Source organism: Aegilops tauschii, chromosome 4 (genome assembly GCF_002575655.3).
Source record: "Aegilops tauschii subsp. strangulata cultivar AL8/78 chromosome 4, Aet v6.0, whole genome shotgun sequence".
NCBI classification, from domain to species: domain Eukaryota; kingdom Viridiplantae; phylum Streptophyta; class Magnoliopsida; order Poales; family Poaceae; genus Aegilops; species Aegilops tauschii.
In genome coordinates this window covers 470,298,589-470,320,615 of record NC_053038.3, presented here as the reverse complement: position 1 = coordinate 470,320,615, position 22,027 = coordinate 470,298,589, and the positions used below count along the sequence as shown (strand labels likewise).

Here is a 22,027-nt window from a genome sequence, read left to right as displayed (position 1 = left end):
TAACTTCATTTTTTGTTTACCTGATATTTTTTTATGCTGATTTTTTTCATGGCTCTATATTTAAAAAAAATCGCCAGTAAAGTGACAAACTACAATGATATCACCCACCATTTCCTCCAAGCTATATATGAGCACCTGGATATTTCAAAGGCAAGATTAATATTTATACATTGAAGTTGTTTTGAGTATAATCTCTACTTTATCTCTTAGACTAATATATAGGTGTATTTTTGTTGGCAGACTGACGCCGCTAATGCTCGTGCATCTACTAAAAAACCAACATCTGATGACATTGTCAACGTGGTCTAAACCATAAAGGAGTTTGAGCATAGGTATATTTTTTTACTGTGAGCGCTGGTCGTTTAATTGCGAGGTGTATTATTGACAATATATGCTGTCTGGCAGCGATGGGGAGAAACGTACACCTATCGGTTACATCTTAGAAACGCTTAAAATAGAGGAGCATGTGGCGAGGTAAAATAGTTATATATTTACTTTTTTCTGAATGGCAATTTACTTGTATTGGAAACGAATTAAAATTATCAAATCTGTGTTCTTACGGTGCAGGGAGGCCTTGGACATATTGCTTGAGATTGGAGAAATTTACACAACGGTGGACAAGAACCATTTCAAGGCGATTTGAGAAAAGAATTACCTTTCTTTGGGGTGAAGCATGTGAGCTGCCCTTAATGTAGTAGTATTTCCAAAGGGTTTCGGTAGTACTGTTGTCGTTTTTTGATCATGCTTCCCAATATTGTTGTCTGAAACTTTCAGGAAGCATTCGATCGATCTCCCTAATAATTTAAGATTAAGAGTATTGTACTAGGTTTAAGAACCTCAGGACTGTTGCATTAGTGTTCCATCTGTGATGATCCCTATATTACCAATGTTTTAAATTACCCTGGTATTTTCATTATTCAGATTCGCTTCCATTATGCTGTTTCTTGATTCCTTCTTTATTGATTTTTTTTTTTGCATTTCATATGATTAAGTGATATATCATGCTTAAACTATAAAAATAAGTTGAAGCGGGCACAGGAGAATGTTGGTGGATTAAGGACATGAAAAACATAAATTTCTAGGGCGGATGAGGCGGGCGGGTACATTCGTGGTTAAGCTCACACAACGACGCTAATGAAAGTAAATGAAGGGGGTACATATGACCATCACATTGGCTCGCCCACACCTAAGACTTGAACACTAGATATGACAGCACAATGGCGAGAACTATCCACAGTGACGAGTTCAGCATACGAAGAAGCTCGACCATGCCGACGAGTTCCGCTCCTTGACCGGCAGTACGCGGAACGTTGCGTGCGAAGTGTGGTGCCGGAGGCGCAGCTGGATTGTACTCATCGACCCAACGCCAGAAAGGGCAATCCTGCGAGATTGGCACTTGATTATCAACATCAGCCACGCTGGACGTATTTGTTGAGATGCGAAAGATTTGTACTTACCGGATGGTTCACACACTTGAAGAAATATCTATTTGGATTGCGAGAGGTGTTTGACCGGTAGACGTACACCTCCGCAGAGCAATACGGGCATAGGAACGGCGCCCGCTCACCGCCGGGAGCCCTATGCTGCCTGGAGTGACTCATGTCTGCGGTGGTCAAGGAGTAGAGATACTATCTAGTACCAGATGGAAGGAGAAAAGCAGCTCTCAGGATATGAGGTTCTGTGTGTGGAGACGAACTACTGCTTTCCTCAACCTTATATTCAGCGTTGGAACAGTATAAAAAGGCATAGGATTCCCCTATCTCATGCATGGTGTCCACGTCGCGCGCGATGCCTTCACTTCGGGCATCTATCAAATGTACAGTGCAAAAAGGGCCTACAAAGACAACGTTAGCACAGAAAAGTACTTTACAATATAGTAAAAGATAAAAAAGTCGTTGGCAAGTACTGTATTTTTCTAGGGTAAGTAGTAGGCAAGAATAATCCATAGCATCCGCAGGCCATTCATTGCAGAACAATATCGGCGACATATCTATGCATATAGAAAAAAATAGTCTTCACAAATAAGAATAGTTACAATGCCCGTAGAAAAATAATAATTATAAGTTCAGTTCTATAGCCAAAAAATTAAGTCATACATTAAGCTATGTATCACGTTGGCTAGTACCTGCTAGTACTTTGTACTACAAAGAAAAGTTCTCTATACAAGAACTCTCCTTTTTTTAGTGTAGCACCCCTTATTTCTTTTTAGCACACCGCATTGACTTGTGTGCTTTACTTTGAACAAAGGGAATTGTAATTATGGTGTTTATAATACTTGCTCAATTGAATAGAGGAGAATCGTCGATAAAAGGTGGGGCCACTCCTTAGTCTACTTTTGTTTGCATTCTTCCCGTTCTCGATCGTGGTCAAACTAAACCTCTTTGACATAAAATTTTAAAAACTATAACATCGAAAATCAGAACACATAACAAATCCCTAGTCGATGTTTTTGGTATTGATACCATCAATTGAGGACGCGTGCATAGTATTGAAATGATTATATTTATTACACATGTATAAAAACTAAATGTGAAAACTACAGCCTGTTTTACTCCGGTATCACGTAGCTGCCTACATATTAGGCGGTTTTTATCTAGTATTCTACGACATTATCTTTCTCCTGGGTTGTGCCCCAGCATGGAGTTAACTCGATCGGTACCTCTTCCCAGTTGATCTCTTTATCCCCGGTGATCTCTCTTCCTCACTGACGCCAAAGGTCGTAGCTTTCCTCACCTCAATATACCATCAAGTAGGTAGAAGGATACATTCAGGTTTAGATGTCCTGATGCCCCCCCTTCCACCAAGCATATAAATGAGTGATGTTGAACCTTCGGCGTCATAAAAAAGGCGAAGAAGGGTACATACTTCTTGAAAAGCTGCCAAAGCCGACATTTATATTCCCCCCACCCCAATCCAGCCTACTTTGCTCCGTTGTCACATGGTTGTCGGCAAACTAGGCTATTGTGGCGGCTTCTACAACATTTCTCTAGGGTTTGTTGCACTTTTGACCCCCCCTTCATGCAGATCGACGGGGATGAACTCAATGTACCATCAAGGAAGTAGAAGGATGCGTTTAGGTCTAGATGGCTGACTGCACCTAGATGGTGCCCCAGCATGGATCTGCAGATCGGTACCTCTTCCCAGTGGATCATGCCAATCTCTCTCTCTCTCTCTCTCTCTCTCTCTCTCTCTCTCTCTCTACCTCCTCAACGGCAATAAACGTTGGCCATATCCAACAAATATCAAAAATAGGATTGTTACATTATGCAACCATTCCTAGGCTTGTTGACATTGTCGGTGGGTTGTAATCAACATTCTAGCAAAATTATTAAATTGTATGATGTGGCCGTGCGTTTCTTAGATTTTCTTCAGATCTAGCAAAGTCCAGGGCGGACCACCACCTGCGCGCAACCCCTTTCATATGTACAGCTGATGATCTGGTGTTGTCAAGCCTTAGAAATTGAAGTGATAGCCATAAAAACATCTTAACTGAATTACGGAAATTGTTATAGTATTGAGGACGCGTGCATATTATTGAAATGATTATATTTATATACATATGTATAAAAACTAAATGTGAAAATCACCACCAACATACAGCATGTTTTACTCTGGTATCACGTAGTTGCCTACATATTAGGCGGTTTTTATCTAGTATCTACGACATTATCTTTCTCCTGGGTTGTGCCCCAGCATGTAGTTAACTCGATCGGTACCTCTTCCCAGTGGATCTCTTTATCCCCAGTGATCTCTCTACCTCACTGACGCCAGAGGTAGTAGCTTTCCTCACCTCGAATGTGTTCCTAGCCGGGGATCTTCATGCAGATGAACGGGGATGACCTCAATATACCATCAAGTAGGTAGAAGGATACATTCAGGTTTAGATGTCCTGATGCCATCCCCCCTTCCACCAAGCATATAAATGAGTGATGTTGAACCTTCGGCGCCATAAAGAAGGCGAAGAAGGGTACATACTTCTTGAAAAGCTGCCAAAGCCGACATTTATATTCCCCCACCCCAGTCCAGCCTACTTTGCTCCGTTGTCACATGGTTGTCGGCAAACTAGTCTGTTGTGGCGACTTCTACAACATTTCTCTAGGGCTTGTTGCACTTTTGACCCCCCCCCCCTTCATGCAGATCGACGGGAATGACCTCAATGTACCATCAAGAGAGTAGAAGGATACGTTTAGGTCTAGATGGCTGACTGCACCTAGATGGTGCCCCCGCATGGATCTGCAGATCGGTACCTCTTCCGAGTGGATCATGCCAATCTCTCTCCCTCTCTCTACCTACTCAACGGCAATAAACGTGGCCATATCCAACAAATATCGAAAATAGGGTTGTTACATTATGCAACCATTCATAGGCTTGTTGACATTGTCGGTGGGTTATAATCAACATTCTAGCAAAATTATTAAATTTTATGATGTGGCCGTACGTTTCTTAGATTTTCTTCAGATCCAGGGCGGACCACCACCTGCGCGCAACCCCTTTCATATGTACAGCTGATGATCTGGTGTTGTCAAGCCTTATAAATTGAATTGATAGCCATAAAAACATCTTAACTGAATTACGGGAATTATCCAAAATACATACGCAAATTCTACTTAAATTATCAGTGAATTACAAGTTTGACACCACGGAAATGAAGGTTCTATTTGGCCGCAAACAAACACGTTTTGCCACTTTAGCGAACATCGATATTAGTTTCGTAGCTGGTTAATCGCTAACCGTCTGAACGAACTCCTTAGGTAGATAACCGTTGTTTCCTCGGAGATGAAGAATGTCGTAGAGGATGAAAGACGCGAACTCGTTTGCATCACTTTGCAACTGTATCAACAAAAAAAGTACACATCGTCAACATTAACAATGCCGGCGTGTACCGCTCTTCTAATTTAAATAATTATGGGACACAAACCTCTGGGAAATTATCATTATTTCCTTCAAAGTATCTGCAAAACATCAGTGTGGCTAAGCCCATGCAGTTTCTGGTACATGTAAAACATCTTGATTAGTCATGGAGGGGAGGTATGGTTAAGAAAATGTAACAAAAGTTTTCAAGCAATCTTTTACCTTAGTGTAGTTGTTGTCTTGCATTGCAATATGTGGACTGACATGCTTTCCCAATCATACTGCCAGTTCTCAAAAAAATCCGTGGCGCATTGCTTCAGGGACGTCCTCATCTGGGTGCATATCTTCATATGTAGCTCTGGCAATGAGCTACCGCCATCCATGCATATTGTTGGGTCAAAAACAAGTATCCTTGACTTGTTAAAGTCAAAAGCGTAGCACACCCATGTGAAATTGACCTTCCCTGGAAGTAGCATCATGTGTGAGCTTATCATCGATAAAAAGGGTTAAGCATGTACCAGGTTGCAATTCGGTAGGTCGTGTTTTACATGTGGTCCGATGAACTGTTCCCTTACTGCTAAATACGCTGATGTTGAATGCTGAGCCATTATGCATGTCTGAAACAAAAAAACAAAGGATGAGTAATGATGGTCATAGCCTGAAAGTTGTACAGGGCAAAAAATTTGAAAAGTAATGATGGTGATTAGTTACCGCAACGTCTGATTCCATGAAGTGTTTCACAATGGAAGACTGAGGTTCTTTTGTCCTTTCCTTGTCATATTGTTTGAATCTTCTTATTACAATGTCAAAGAAATCATGTTCCATGTCCTCGAACATGCACAAGTGTCTCCTTACTGTGCCAGCAGAGATCTCGATATACCTCGGGTTGTAGTGCATAATCCACAAGCTGCATGCCGATTTAAAACAGTGAATATCAATGAATCAAAAAATAAAAAAGTTCATTCGACATGGTTTACCTCTTTTTCAAAAATCGATGTATGCATGGAGAACTTATTTACCTCTCACATGTGTTTTTGTCGTTGACTTTTTGCAACCATTGTTTGAAATTCTTGCATATATCGAGCTGATAATGCCATATGTGTGCCGGTTGACATTGTCGCTAGTTCGTACTTAACAATCTAGCCCTTCTTTTGACGAATGATGAAGAGCTGATGTCAAATTCCAGAGTCCTCGCATTTAGATTCACCGTGTCCATGAACCTAGTGTCTCTTTCATATACATACATTTGTTGTTCCAGTAAGTTATTTGTTGATGGGCTTCTCCTTGATCGAGGAGGTGAAATCTGGCTTATTGACATTGCTCCTCCCACTGTAGGTTCAGGTGTTGTCATTCCGATCATATTATCTGCATCATTATTCTTCGCTGAAACCGGGCTGTCAAAATCAATTCCCAAACTGAAACTTGGGCAGTCTTCTATAAGCCGTCTCTGGTCATCATTCTCAAAAAGTCTTGTCTTTTTGGTCGACCCATTTGGCGAACGAGACGACAAGAATTGAGAAAAAGAGACAACCCTTTTACCTCTTTGCTTGCTCTCTCCTGCACATATGAGAATGGAGTTTTCATTGATCATCATATTTATTTCTGTCTAGCTATGCGGACACAAAATAAGAATCTTGAAAACTTACTTGTGCTCAAGGAGCCGCTGTTGTTTGATTTATTTCTCTTTCTTCCTGCATCCCTATCTTGCTCATAAGTGTCGTACACAGTTCCGTCTTTAGTTGAGCTATCTACATGCCTCCATTGTTTTCCCAAAGCTCCTAACTTACCAATTAGCTGCACTGTCTCATACTCAACTATCTTATTTAGTCTCTCAGCACAACGTTGATTATGGGTCATTAGCTCTCTGTAAATACTAGCACCGCACTGCTCGAAAAATGAAATGACAATTATCATAGCATACAATGATTGTACCTTATCAAAGTATTCAAAAAACATAATACCTTATGTTCATACCATTATCGGTAACCTCATATCATCTGCAAGTTTGCAGGCTGCGTTCCAAATTTCTCCATCAGTGGTAGGGTTAACACTGCTCCTTGGCTGCATTTGGTTCATACAGTAAAAGTTAGAGGGATGTTAACCCCAAGCTAACTTGACAATTCGAGAGAGTAAGAACTAACCAACGATTTGCCGAATGTAGGCTCAGATCTTTCGCCCATTACTTTCCTGTCAGACTGAATCATGTTTTTCAGTATATCATTGTTGAATACTGATATCCTTGGAAGAATACCTTGGTCCATGTTCATCGGTCCAAGGTCGGCATTGTCCAGATAGAAAACCTGAAAAAACAAGTATTAGTTAAACGCACTGAACTGTCCGTTCGAAAGAAACATGTTATGTGAAAAGAATTGTTAATGCGTACCTGTAGGAACAATGTACATCCCGTTATGTAGCTTATGTTGCTTCCATTGGTCAACTCGTTCTTTATCCTCGTTGCTGCTTGACAAAGTGCATCTAGGACAAATTCTCCCTAGTTCCAACACTGTAATTCATCGGTGTTTTCTAGTGCGTGCCAATACGCAAAGGTGCCGTAATCGTGCTTGCTAGAAGGTGCAAGTAGATGCCCAACTATGAAGATTATAAAAGCTGTCTTGAAAACTTTTATTTCCTCTTGTGACATTGGGTTCCTATACTGCTTCTCTAGTATTTTTTGTGCAGCCTTGAGGCTATGACCATCCTTCTTCTCCATGCCTAAACGCTTCCTAATCAAATAAACTATGCCCTGCTTGCCATCAGAAATCTTTTCTAGTACCCTCCTTCCGGAGCATGGGATGCCGAAAACGTTTTTCACATCTTTAGGGCTCATTTTGTACTGCCTACTTCCATCTATAATTATCATACGTCTAATCTCATCCACTTTGCTCAGCAACCATACTGAAAACTTCAAGTTCAGTTTGTTCAGCAAGGGGAATTTCAGTAAACCTTCAAACCCCATTTCGTTAACAATTTTCCTTTTGAAATCATCAAAGGAGGATATGACCTTGAATACGAGTTTTGTGGAGCACCTGGATGTCGGACAACTGCCATCGCTGCGTTCAAAATCCTCGTCCGACCAGTCTGGTATATCCATGATTTGTTCAATACAAGACCCACTAGTAGAAAACAGGGCTTAGGTCACAGGGCAGTTTTCACATTAGCCCCGGTTCAGTCACGAACCGGGACTAATGTGAGCATTGGTCCCGGTTCGTCCGGACCCTTTCGTCCCGGTTGGTGGGACAAACCGGGACCAATGGGCCACGCTCCTGGCCCACCACCCTTTAGTCCCGGTTCATACCACAAACCGGGACTAAAGGGCTGGTCCTAATTGCGGCCAGTGTTTAGTCCCACCTCGCCAACCGAAGGGCGCTCACACCAGTTTATAAGCCCGTCCCTCTATGCCTTGTTGAGCTTCTCTTAAAGTGAAAATAGATGCCCTTATACAGGGAATTTCACCTAAATTCACAGTAAATTGAAATTTACTGTGAATTTAGGTTTAATTTTCTCTATATTCGCATCTATGTTCATTTTTTTATATTGATAAAATAAATAAACCTTAATAAAATAAATAAAACTAAATAAACCTTAATAAAATAAAATAAAATAAACTATAGTAACTACAATAAATAAACCTTAATAAATTAAGTAAAAATAGCAGCAGTAAAATAAATAAAAATAGCAGCAGTAAAATAAATAAAAATAAAATAATTAAAGTAAAATACATAAGTAATTAGAAATAAAATAAATAAGTTTTTTGTTGTAAGTATAAACATAACAAAACAAATAAAGCAAAAGAGAAAAAAAAACACGTCCCTCTCTACCTTGTTGAGCTCCTCTCAAAATGAAAATAGATGCCCTTATACAGGGCATTTGGCCTAAATTCACAGTGAGTTTCTCTGAAATTCATAGAAATTTATTATGAATTTAGGTTGAATTTTCTCTATAAGCGTATCTATGCTAATTTTTTTATGTTGGGGTTGGCGATCTTTACAGACTTTTTATGTGTTGAATATGCACCATTCAAAATCAGTCTCTGCTTTGAATGGTGCATTTTGAACACACAAAAAGTCAGGAGTTCAAATAAGTTTTAAAAAATGAAATCCCTTTCTAATAGACGAGTTTCCATATGAAATCCTGATACTTTGAAAGAGATTGTCCGTTTTGTACACGAAGTGCATCCAGTTTTTGCCGTAATCCTCTCAACTTTCTTGCACATGCTATGTGGATGAAATGATGATACCATGCCAACTTTCAACCTTTTCAGAGTTCATTTGAAATGTTTTTCAATTTTAGGGTCTTATAGCTCAAAATAATTAGTAAATGCATGAAAATAACAAATGAAGTCAGAAAGGATTGAAAAATGATGATGTGGCTTTGAATGGTGCATTTTGAACACACAAAAAGTCAGAAGTTCAAATAAGTTTTAAAAAATGAAATCCTTTTGTAACAGACGAGTTTCCGGATGAAATCCTGATACTTTGAAAGAGATTGTCCGTTTTGTACACGAAGTGCATCCAGTTTTTGCCGTAACCCTCTCAACTTTCTTGCACATGCTATGTGGATGAAATGATGATACCATGCCAACTTTCAACTTTTTCAGAGTTCATTTGAAATGCTTTTCAATTTGAGGGTATTATTGCTCAAAATAATTAGTACATGCATGAAAAATAACAAATGAAGTCAGAAAGGATTGAAAAATGATGATGTGGCTTTGAATGGTGCATTTTGAACACACAAAAAGTCAGGAGTTCAAATAAGTTTTAAAAAATGAAATCCCTTTGTAACAGACGAGTTTCCGTATGAAATCCTGATACTTTGAAAGAGATTGTCCGTTTTGTACACGAAGTGCATCCTGTTTTTGCCGTAACCCTCTCAACTTTCTTGCACATGCTATGTGGATGAAATGATGATACCATGGCAACTTTCAACCTTTTCAGAGTTCATTTGAAATGCTTTTCAATTTTAGGGTCTTATAGCTCAAAATAATTAGTAAATGCATGAAAAATAACAAATGAAGTCAGAAAGGATTGAAAAATGATGATGTGGCTTTGAATGGTGCATTTTGAACACACAAAAAGTCAGGAGTTCAAATAAGTTTTAAAAAATGAAATCCCTTTGTAACATACGAGTTTCCGTATAAAATTTAAACTATTCAAATTTGGAAACTAATGGAGTAACAGAAAGTTTATAATTATTCTGAGCTAAAAGCAAAAAGTATAAAAAAATAAAGAAAAAATCAAAAGAAAATAAATAATTCAAAAAACAAAAAAATACTGGAAAAAATAAAAAAATGCCGCCTAATGGGCCACACGGTCTGCATACGACTAGAAACCCATCTGCACATGGGCCAGGATCCAGGCCCGCAGGCCCAATAGGCCCAACATGGCAGTGACAAAGGTAGGCATGTGATGCCTGCATATTAGAGAGGAGCTCAGCACCTGAGCTGCAACGCAGCTTATAAACAGGTGCTGAGCTCTCTCAGCTAGCGAGGTGGGACTAAACTTCCCACCGCACCGCACCGCGCCAGCACATTAGTCCCGGTTGGTGCCTCCAACCGGAACCAATGCTCCCCTTTGGTCCCAGTTGGTGCCACCAACCGGGACCAAAGCCCTCTGCTTCCCGCCCTTTGGGCTGGTGAAAAGAGGCCTTTGGTCCCGGTTGGTGCCACCAACCGGGACTAAAGGGTGGTCATTGGTTTCGGTTTGTGCGTTGAACCGGGACCAAAGCCTTTGCAATATAAGCCAGCACTTAGGAATTTTTCAGATTTCCATCGTCAGTTTCCCCCGCCCGACGACGCCGCGAGCTCGATCTACGCCGCCAGGCTGCCCCGCCGCCATCGCCGTCGCCCGTGCCCCCGAGCCAACGCCATCGCCCATCGCCGTCGTCCCCCGCCCCCCGCCGTCGTCGCCGTCAGCCTCCGCCGCGCGCCCCCGAGCCGTCGCCCGTACGTCACCGTCGCCCTCCGCCACCCACGCCGCCGCCCTCCGCCGCCCACGCCGTCGCCCTCCGTCGCCCGAGGTGAGCCGCCGCCACGCCACGGCTCTGTTTATTTTTTTCATATAATTTGTATTATTTTTTTGTTCATTGCATTTTTTCATATATATATATATATATGTGTGTGTGTGTGTGTGGTAGCTATATGATGAATGGATGTGGCTATGTATGTATGAATATAATGTTCATACAATTTTTTTGTTTATATACGTTTTTTCATATATGTATTAATTTTTTATTGAGGTTAATTATTAGTACATATCGATTTTAGGTTAGTGCTTAGTAGTTGAAATAGCTAGTTGATTTAATAAAACAATTTTATTAAATTTTACTATATAGAGAAGTAGTTTATTTTTAGTAAGAACTACTTTATTTTATATATTTATAGTAAGTGCTTAGTAGTTGAACTAGTTGATTAATTAATAGAACTATTTTATTAAATTTTACTATATATAGAAGTAGTTTATTTTTAGTAAGAACTACTTTATTTTATTTACATATAGTAAGTGCTTAGTAGTTGAACTAGTTGATTAATTAATAAAACTACTTTATTTTATTTATAGTAAGTGCTTAATTAGTAGTTGAACTAGTTGATTTAACAAAACTAGTTTATTTTACTATAGAAGTAGTTTATTTTTAGCAAGGAAATTAATAGAACTAGTTTGTTTTTTTAGTTAAAGCAATTATTCCCGCATCGACGTCGACGATGCCTATCCCGCATCCTCGTCGTCGACTCGGCGGAGGAGGCCGGCTTGATCAGAGGGGCCATGTCCGGGACTGGGCTCCGCCGGGCTGGTTTTGGGAGGTGCTACCTTCCGGTGGGCGTAGGTTGGTGAGGAACCAGCCCGTCGTTGACCCGATCCTTGTTTGGTGGCGCTCGCGTGGGCCAGTGACGGTGCCGAGGCTTCCGGACACCGCGGAGGTGGTACGTCACCGTGTCAGCGAGGAGGACCAGCACGTCCGTCGCTACATGGTTGCGTTGGAGGGCAGGTTCGACAATACCTGGCAGGTTCTTCAGGGATCTCACTGGAGCTATGATCCTGTGATGGTTCCGTCCCTTTGGGTGTCCACCGCCCGCGCCGATACCCGTCGGGCGCTACTGTTCTAGCTGTACTAGCGATGCTATATGTATGATAGTATTCGAGGTGTATTAGTGATAATATTCGACGATGTACGGACACATGGAGATGATGTAGTTTTGCTTATAATTGAATGCATCCTAATTTGAATACTACTTTATCTTGTGATTTGATTTTGCTTATTGAATGCTCAGAGTGGAAAACTACTCCGATCCTACGTTGAATGCTAAAATTGGAGAGCACTATGATTAGTTGATAGCTTATAGGGTTTTTGTTTTTGCAGAAATCTAGGAGCCCCCGGCCCCTCCATCATCCCCGCCGTCGTCCCCGTCACCGCCCCTTTGACATCGAGGTGAGACCAGCAAAATCCTCTTTTAGAAAGATAATTAAACGATATTTTGGGTTGACTGTAAGTCTGTTGAGTCTCCACCATATATGAGAGGACGAAGAATCCCGACTGTTGTCGTGGGGGTAGCTTCTCCTTCGTTCCCGTGTGCTAGACAATTTGGTGTAATGCACTCGAGAACGAAAGGAGGAGCTACCATCACCGACGGTCGCAAATGTCAGAGAGGAATCAGTGAGGGAGAGTTCCACCATATATATATGAGAGGACGAAGAATCCCGACTGTTGTCGTGGGGGTCGCTTCTCCTTTGTTCCCGTGTGCTAGACATTTTGGTGTAATGCACAAGGGGACAAAGGGAGGAGCGACCATCACCAACAGTCGAATGTATACACCACGTGAGCTGAGAGTTTTCAAGAAAAGACTCGACAAACCGATAGTCAACCCGTGATGAATAATAATGATCTAACTTAGGTTTTTTAGTACATATACTTAATTGTAGATGTTTAATATTTGAATTATGAACATAGGAAATATCGTACTCGGACGACGAAAGTCTCCCGGGGGAGTGCGACTGGTGCCACGACGACCAAGGTCAGTGCGACAGGCCTCACCTGGACGAAGATCGGCGCTTCAGTATTAAGCTGGAGGAGACCTTCGATGTTGAAACGGTACGCAACGACGACAAGTGTTATTTTTTCGTAATTAAGCACGACTTCAACTATTTCAACGTGTACTTTTCATCTTTTACAATTCGGCTAGCTTATCCCATGCCAGGCAAGACGCTACGTCTTGGAGAGGATGGGTTTTGAAGACCATGAAAGTATGGAAACAAAGAAAATTCACCTAAGGACCAATCATGATATAGATTTTGAAGTAAATCTGTATAATTCTGAGAGCGTAACCCATTTTGGTTGCAAAAATTGGGAAGCATTTTGCAAGATGTATGGTTTTGATGAGGGTATGCTTGTCACCATGGATCTTGGTGATCCTGACATCGAGCAAGACAATATGGACATTTGGGTCCTTGTTGATACGCCTCCAATTCTACCGCTATGTGAGTTTCTCAAACATAGTTATTAGCTAATTTATATTGTTCATTTCAAACTAGTTGACAGCTTATTTTCATTGACAGCTTATTTTGATTGTTCAAACAATGTGCGGAACATGGTAGACAGAACCTACTACACCGATGGCTCTGAGTTAACTTATAAGGAGAAAACTCATCTGGTCGGATTTTGTACTGATATTGAGAATTACAATATCTACAATCAAACTCCTCATCATTATGGTCCTCCATACGTGCCACTAGTGCACGTGGTGAACTACGGTAACTACTATGGAGATACCCTGGTAAGATTTCTTACTATTACGACATCCGTGCATATTTTGCATAGTTCTAAAACTAGTGCATTATCATTGCTAACTATGAAGATATTACTATGTTTTTCAACAGATAATCCCAGAGGATTGTGTGCCTCATTTGATGTATCAGAATGGTAGGCTTGATGTTTTGAATATACAACCAGGTCATCCTACGAATCTCAACTGTCCATACCGGATTTCTAAAAGAAGTGGAGACATGCAAATCAAAGAATGGAAAAAATGTATGGACAGTCGCAAGGAGCTTCTTGGAAGCAAAAGGAAGCGAGGCGCAAGAATTGGAGACAGGATGATCTCCATTCTCCATAATGGAGAGTCAGGGTCTATATTGTTTTATGCTATTTTACCTTAAAAAGGGTATTTCGGTCCTACCTAATACTGATGATCATGTGCTAAGAACAATTAAGTAGGGTTGGTTCGATGACTGTGAGGATGATGATCGTATGACTTGTTATTAATAACGAGTAGAAGTTGTATGATGATGATTAGTAGGACTTGTTATTATATATGATGATGCATGATGCGTGCATGAAGAGTTATTATATATCAGCGGGTGAAATGAACATGGATTGGATTGAAGTGAAGGCAACATGCATGTGGTGCGTGTCGAAAGTAGTACAATACAAACTTGATCAAGTCCGGATTAGTATAATTTCGACATGCACCACATGTTGCCTTCACTTCAATCTAAGCCATGTTTAGGCATAGCAGTACGTAGCGTTGGTAAACCAAGCATGGAGATATAAGAGAGGACACTTCTCTCTAATAGCTACCTAATAACAACCTAAATTAACCCCCCAAAACCCCCAAACCCCCCCCCCCCCTTTCAAAAAAAAACAAAAACCCCAGCCCCTGAAATGCTGACGCGTGGATGCCTATTGGTCCCGGTAGGTGTCACCAACCGGGACCAAAGACCCTCCGTCCTGGGCTGGCCGCAGCGGCCACGTGGAGGACCTTCTGTCCCGGTTCGTGTAAGAACCGGGACTAAAGGCCAAGGGCATTAGTAACGACCTTTTAGTCCCGGTTCACAAATCGGGACAGAAGGCCCTCACGAACCGGGACAATAGGCCCTTTTTCTACTAGTGACCACAAACCTATCAACAGATATCAGAGATGCATACGTGTGGTTATTTATTTGTTATCGAGTTTATTAATAAAGCAACAACGTATTATTCTGGATACACGGAGTTTATTTATAAAGCAAAAAAGGTATTATTCTTAGTACTTCTACCGCTGAATTTCTCCCATAATTTCTTACTGTATACCGGCTTGTCTATTTTCTATCTCTGAACTGAGGACGCTTTCACCTACATTCTACTCTAGTCGCTTCTTCCTCGCCCAACTACAGTCGTATCCATGTACACAAACGGAACGAAGAACAGAGAAAGAACATCTTGAGCTCCGGCTAACTAGAACCGGCAAGAATAGAGATAGAACATCATGAGCAAGTTGTTTTAGGTACATACCAAGGTCCGCCGCCGTATTAGACCAGTCCCGGGCAGGCGAGGCTGCACTGTCCCGATGGCCGCGAACGCAGTCACACACTCGCACTGGCGCACTCCTTTCTGGAGAAAAACTATGTTTGAGACCTTGTGAGCCTTATAGTGGATAAATGAAAGGAGGAGGAGGTCTGGGGTGAGGAAGATGATTGCATCGGATACCTTAGCCTAATCAATGCTGCTCTTGGGGGCAGAGTTGTCACGCATATCAAGCAAATAAACAAGTAGTGAACAGTTGGTCATGCATGAAGAAGCCATTGCCATGCCCGATGCACCTGACTACTGTATTGCCTAGTGTATAAACAATTGAGTAGGCTTGCTTAGCAATTCATAGCTCATGACCTAGACTAAACAACTCGCGCCATGCATGACCACTCCCACCAGCTTCCTCCAACTGTTCCCGCCATGCATTGTTTAGCACCCAAACTCTTCCCGCCATGCATTGTTTACTCAACCATACACAAATCCATAGAAACAGTGTCCAGGGATCAACGTCTCCAAGCGTGGGTTCGGGTGGACCATGGTCCTGCCCAACATTCTCGCACCCATCGATCGATCGATCGAGAAGAAAATATGACCGAGATGGAAGCCGCGGTACGCTGCCATGTCTATCAGCTAGACCTTGTGCAATTCCTCTCGAAGCGTGGCATAATCGACCGCGGCCTGGTGATTTCGTATGCCACGGAGAACGACACGTACACGTATAGGCTGTTCCGCCTCGACGGCACAATGGTGACCAAGAAGGCTGATGAAATCCCCGTCCTCGAAAGAAGCTCCATCCACGTCGGCCAGTTCGTGGTGTCGACGACGGACGCCGGTGGCCAAATCGGCGTCGTCACCGGCGTCGCCACCGATCTCCACGTCGCCCAGATCGACGGCCGTGGGAAGGTGGGCAAGCAGATCCTGGGAGTGTCGACGGCCGGCGTGCGGCGCGTCAGAGCGCTCAGCCTCGGCGACTACGTCTTGTCCGGGCCATGGCTGGGCCGGGTGGTCGAGGTGTCTGTGGACGTCGACGTCTTGTTCGACGACGGCGCTGTGTGCAGGGTCACCGACGCGGGGCCCAAGGTGCTAAAGTCGGCGAGTAATAAAAAGGTCCATCACTTCCCCCAGACGAACGTCCCCTTCTACCCTGGGGGGCGTGTCACGAGCGGCTCCTTCGAAGGCTCGCGGTGGCTGAACGGCCACTGGAAGCCGGACCACAAAATAGGCACGGTGGTCAACGTGGAGATGGCCGGCGTCTCCGTTTACTGGATCGCGTCGGCGCAACACGGCACCAAGCAACAACTCGTCCAGGAGTCAGCTCCTCCTACTCACCAGCACCCTAGCAGCCTGACCTATTACTGCTCCGCGTCCGATTGCCGCTGGGCGTTAGGCGACCGCTGCTTTCTTAACGACGATGTCGAGCAGCACAACGCAAGTTCACTGCAGGCGCACTCGGCGCCGCTGCCCACCATGACCGTTGCCAACCACAACACCACCGTCGACGTGCTGTGGCAGGACGGCACGCGGCAGTATGGGGCTAGATCAACGTACCTCCACCCCTATGGGTACCCCTATGAGTGATGATGGAGCACGACTTCTTTCCTGGGCAGCACGTTGTTGACAACGCTCCTAGCGACGCCGTCCATGATGCTGCCGGAGATGACGCCAATGGATCAACAAGGCGCGTCGGGGTCGTCAGAAGCGTGGATCACAAAGACCACATGGTGCACCTGTCGTGGTTCAAGGCGGCGTCAACGCGACCCGGCAACGAGGCCAGCAGCTTGGAGGTCGAGTGTGACGATACCGTGAGTGCCTATGATCTGGTCAGGGACCCTGACCACTATGTTGTCTATGGAGACGTCGTCGTTCGTCTATCAACCGTCACCGGAAGCACACTGGCGGCGCAGCAACCACAGGCCACGAGCACCCCCGCCGATGTTCCATGGGTTGGGCGCGTTGTTGACCTACTTGAGGGCCACGTCCAAGTCAAGTGGAGTGACGGCAGCACGTCGATGGTATAGACACGCAGCACGCAGGGCATTAATACTCGACTTAAATATAATTGCGTAATTTCCATATAAATGTTTCAGGTGTTACCCCATGAGATCAGTGTCGCCAACAAGGAGAGCTACATGCAACTGCGGGATGAAATGGCTGGCTGGGTGGAGGAGGACGATGTCGGTGCTCCTCAAGAATTGGATGCTGCAAACACGGTCTCTGTCTACCTGGAAACGTTATCGGAAAGGTGCCGCTACGCTCGAGTGCACCCACGCACGTTATCCAGTCCGTCGATTTCCGAGAGATTCGTGCCACAAGCTGTCACAGTGCAGGTCATTTGTAGCCTGGCGGCTGTTTTCTGGGTCAATTAGATTTTTTTACTCCTTCTCTACTAGGGATGCAGTGCTAGGCAGTAGCTTATGGGAGGACGGTGCTGTCAGCACCGCAGACTGACCGCTATAGCTGATGCGCCATTTGAGTTGACAAGTCAAAGTGTCAACTTTTGGCAGGACATGCTACTGTTACCACATGAGCTGTTTTTCAACTCTTACCACACGTGAAAAGCTGCCTCACACAAGCTCCAACGCTTGCATCGGGACGAGTGAAAGAGCAGCTGTGAGAAAGGGCAGAAATGAGGAAGGAGAGAGAGAAGATTGAAGCGTGTGTGAGAGAGAAGTAATGAGTAGAGAGAACACACAAGAGAGGATTAGAGAGAGAGCAGGAAGACAGAGAGAGAAAAGAGTTGTGTGAGAGAGAGGGTTAGAGAGAGAAAGAGAGAGCGGGAGTATAGAGAGAGAAAAGAGAACGAGAGAGCGCATGCATTTTTTAAGAGAGAAAACTGGAGGGAGACAGGAGATGGTACAGAGCATGAGCAGGTTACTGTTTTACGTGTTCAGCTTACTTTTACATGTTCCTCTCGATATGTCAATCCGATCGATTTTGACATGCATGAACAGTGGCCTAGCATAGCTGTCGGGCATCAAATTTTGGCACTGTTGCCGCTGTTCTCTCATTGAAACTTGTCTATAAGACGCACTCGTGTGCCAGAGATTAGCTAGTATCTCGAGGATGTACTGCTGTCTACCAGCGGCCAGGATAACGTGTGTGCATGCGCTCGGAAGTACAAAATCCATTCTCAAACGTTATCGCATGCATGCACGAAGCACCTTAACTTATACTCCCTCTGTAAACTAATATAAGATCTTTTAGATCACAAATACGGAGTACTATCACTGGTAGGAAAAGGGGTTTTTACCCCGGTTCATAAGGGCCTTTAGTCCCGGTTCTGGAATCGGGACTAAAGGGTCGTTACTAATGCCCTAGCCCTTTAGTCCCGTTTCTTGCACGAACCGGGACTAAAGGCCGTCCACGTGACCGGTGCGGGGAGCCCAGGCAGGAGGGCCTTTGGTCCCGGTTGGTGCCACCAATCGGGACCAATAGGCAGGGCCTTTTGTCCCGGTTGGTGTCACCAACCGGGACCAATAGACATCCACGCGTCGGCAGCTGGCACGAGCTGAGGTTTTTGTTTTTTTTGAAAGGGGGTGGTTTAGGGGTTTGGGGGGGTTAATTTAGGTGTTTCATATATTGTGTTAGCTAGCTAATTAATAGAGAGAAGTGTCCTCTCTTATCTCCGTGCTTGGTCGACGCTACGTACTATATACGTATGGAGAGGAGTAGACACGCTAGCTAGTAATCAAATGAAGGAAACATAAGATCGTCATGAACATATGCATACAGAGAGAAGTGATATCGACCACCTCTCCTTCTCCGAGATATTGATCGAACAACAAGTTCTCGTATATCTATCCGACACCACCGGCTACATATATACAATAATTATCTCTTACAATACAATCTCCTAATTAAATTGTAGGAACACAGGGTCCACATAGTATTCTCCGTTTCCAGCGGTCACGTGGTCAAGGAAGAATGCCGCCAATTCCTCTTGAATTCCTCGCATACGATCTTCTGCTAGGAGTTCATCCCGCTTCCGAAACATCTAATTTGAAGAAGGGGGTCAATACATATATATATATGAATAAATGAAACTCAACACAAATGATGGTAATAAAATAAAATTGTGAATATTATTGCTTACGCACTTCATATTGTTCTTCAGTGTAGCCCCGCTCACAGGTCGTGTAGCGGATGGACTCGCAAACGTAGTATTCACAGTAATTATTCCCGGGTTCCTGCCACAACCACTTTGCAAGAAATAGAGGTTAATCAAACTGATAAGCAAGCATGCTAAATGGTATTGATGAAACTAGCGCTTGAATCACTAGGAGATGCGCGGAACATGCTACTATAGTACTTACTTTCGGGTGATTAAATTGCAGCTTCTTCGGCAGTCCCGGAGCTTTTGAGGTGAATTTTCTCCAAACCCTGCCAGACAAAGAAAACAATTACTTGATAGCAGGAAATGAACAAAGTTGCTGATATGGTGGATAATGATCGATTTAACTTAGTTCTCGAGCATTTGAGTCATGTTCACATAGTCCTGGGGATCTTTTCGTCTCGAGTCTAAGACGGTTACTACTCCCGGCTCAAGCTTAATCTCTAGGAGAATATAGTGGAAGCTGCGCATGCATGCATAAGTCATCAATTACATTACCATAACCTGGACTAATAAGGGAAACCGAATATGCACAAGACAGTAACACTCACTTGAAGTTGTAAGGAAAGAGTATTATATCTTTGTTTTGATTTAATACCAACGATTGTAGCAAGTTGGCCTCGGCTTCTTTGGGATGTTTTTCAACCGTATATGCATCTATGAGATTTGTGTTAATGAACCCAATATCACCGATTTGTCTTTTCTTCAATTCGGCGATCTTCAATCTGCATAATATAGTGAGGATAAGTATAAATACATGCAATGAAAGAGCTGACCTATATAGAGACTTAATGACAGAAGTAGTACTACTTACAGACAGTAGCAAGTGATCATTGTTTTATCGAGGGCCTTTTGATTGTAAAACTGGAAGAAATCCTCAAATGGAACATTCAGCAGTTCAATTCCAACAAGGTCATGCTCCGGTTTAACTCTCAGCGTCAAAGTACTCATCCCATCAGACTCTCTGCAGGTTTTCATGTACCAATCATGTAGTCTTCGCATCATCGTGCTTAGAGATCTTTCATCTTTGACGAGAGGCTTCCCGTAATGGTATTTGTGTCCGTCCACCTCCATGATTTCATAATGTACATCGTCGGGCAGGTAATCTCCAAGATTGCTATAACCGGGCATCATACTCGGATCATTAGCGACGATGTCTTTTGACACCTTGAGCGGGGGGCACGATTGGTTCGCTTGTTCGCCGAGCTGGGCAATTTTTTTCCCAGCTCGTCGTTCTTTCATCCTTTTATCACTAACAGTACTTCCCGACCGCTCTGCTTCGGCATATGTCTTTGCAAGAACGCGCTCATAGTTGCCTCTCGGCGAAGACTTTGGTGGTTTTGTCAGGGCAGCCAGAGTGCGCTTTGCTTTCACCGGATCTACCTTCTCCTCTGGAGGTGGATGTTTCTTTGCTTTCACCCCTTCAAAGAAGTTCTTCACTTCGGCTCGCACGATCTTCGCGTTCTCCTCCTCGGTCCTCTCGTATGGTAACTTCTCTGGAGTCTTCAGAGAAGGACCGAATCTGTATTGCCTCCCGCCTCTGGCAGCTGTACTGCTAGACGCCGGCAGAGCAGACGGAGTGGCTGCGGCTGTCTTCTTTCCTTGCTTACGAGGCGGAGGAGAAGGACTATGACGCGCCGGAGGAGAAGGACTATGACGCGCCGGAGCAGCCGCAGCGGCGGCGGGTCTCTTCCGCCCTTGCTGACGAGGCGGAAAAGGAGGAGGCTGGCTGCTCTGGCGCACCGGCACTGCGGAGAAGGAGGCGGAGTGCCGCAAAGCGCCGGAGAAGGAGGCTGAGTGCCCTGATCACTCACCGGAGGAGGAGGCGGAGGAGGAGGCGGAGTGCCCTTACTCGCCGGAGCCGTCCAGTTCGGAAGCTTGATGAGCTCCTTTCGCCATAGGCATGGAGTCTTCAGAGCAGAACCCAGCCAAGTCTCCCCTTCACCGGTAGGGTGGTCAAGCTGGAGCTCCTCAAATCCCTCCGTTATTTCATCCACCATCACCCTAGCATATCCTTCTGGAATCGGCCGGCAGTGGTAGGTTGCGCCGGGTTCAGTAGGTAAAACAGAGCCAACAGCCGCCTTGACTTTCAAGTTCTGCCATTCCGCCATAAGGTGGCAATGTTGAGACTCCGTGATAACATCCATGGGGTAGCTAGCAGGAGCCGCATGCTCCAGCTAAGGCAGCTCGGTGGAAGCCACGCTGCTTCTCCGCTGAGATGGCGGTGTAGCTTCGGGGGCAGTTTCGGCATCTCGATTGCCGTCTCGTTCCTCTAGCGCTTGAACCCTTTCGTGCAGCTTCTGAATTTGGATTTGCTCCACTTTTTTCCTCCTCTCCTGGGTTTTGTAACCGCCCGCGTCCGAAAAACCAGCCTTCCACGGAACGGAGCCTGGCGTGCCTCGTGTCCGTCCAGGGTGCTCAGGATTCCCGAGGGCCATTGTGAGCTCGTCGTTCTCTCTGTCTGGAACGAACGTCCCTTGCTGCGCTGCATCGATATAGTGCTTAAGCTTCTTCACGGGTATTGCAAGTTGCTCGTCCGTCCAACGACACCTCCCTGATACAGGGTCCAAGGTTCCGCCAGCCCGGAAGAACCAAGTCCGGCAACGGTCTGGCCAGTTCATTGTCTCTGGTTCGATCCCTTTATCAAGCAGATCCCTCTCAGACTTGGCCCACTTAGGCCGGGCTTTGAGGTAGCCACCTGACCCCGTGCGATGGTGAAGCTTCTTCTTCGCAACATTCTTCTTGTTTGTCGCTGACATCTTCTTACTCTTTTCCGATGTCTTGTGG

General features: G+C 44.2%; 2 protein-coding genes across 2 annotated transcripts; both read left to right on the top strand.

The window, feature by feature from the left end:
- The first annotated feature begins 12,958 nt into the window (after positions 1-12,958).
- LOC141021552 (uncharacterized) lies at positions 12,959-14,101 on the top strand. Its single transcript, XM_073497375.1, has 3 exons — positions 12,959-13,319; positions 13,398-13,615; positions 13,719-14,101. The coding sequence occupies exons 1-3, from the start codon at positions 13,064-13,066 to the stop codon at positions 13,995-13,997; spliced, it is 753 nt and encodes a 250-aa protein (XP_073353476.1). The 5' UTR covers positions 12,959-13,063; the 3' UTR covers positions 13,998-14,101.
- A 1,625-nt stretch (positions 14,102-15,726) lies between these two features.
- On the top strand, positions 15,727-16,707 carry LOC141021967 (probable ubiquitin-conjugating enzyme E2 23). Its single transcript, XM_073497834.1, has one exon. It carries the CDS (start codon positions 15,727-15,729, stop codon positions 16,705-16,707), a length of 981 nt encoding a protein of 326 aa, XP_073353935.1.
- The last annotated feature ends 5,320 nt before the right edge of the window (positions 16,708-22,027 follow it).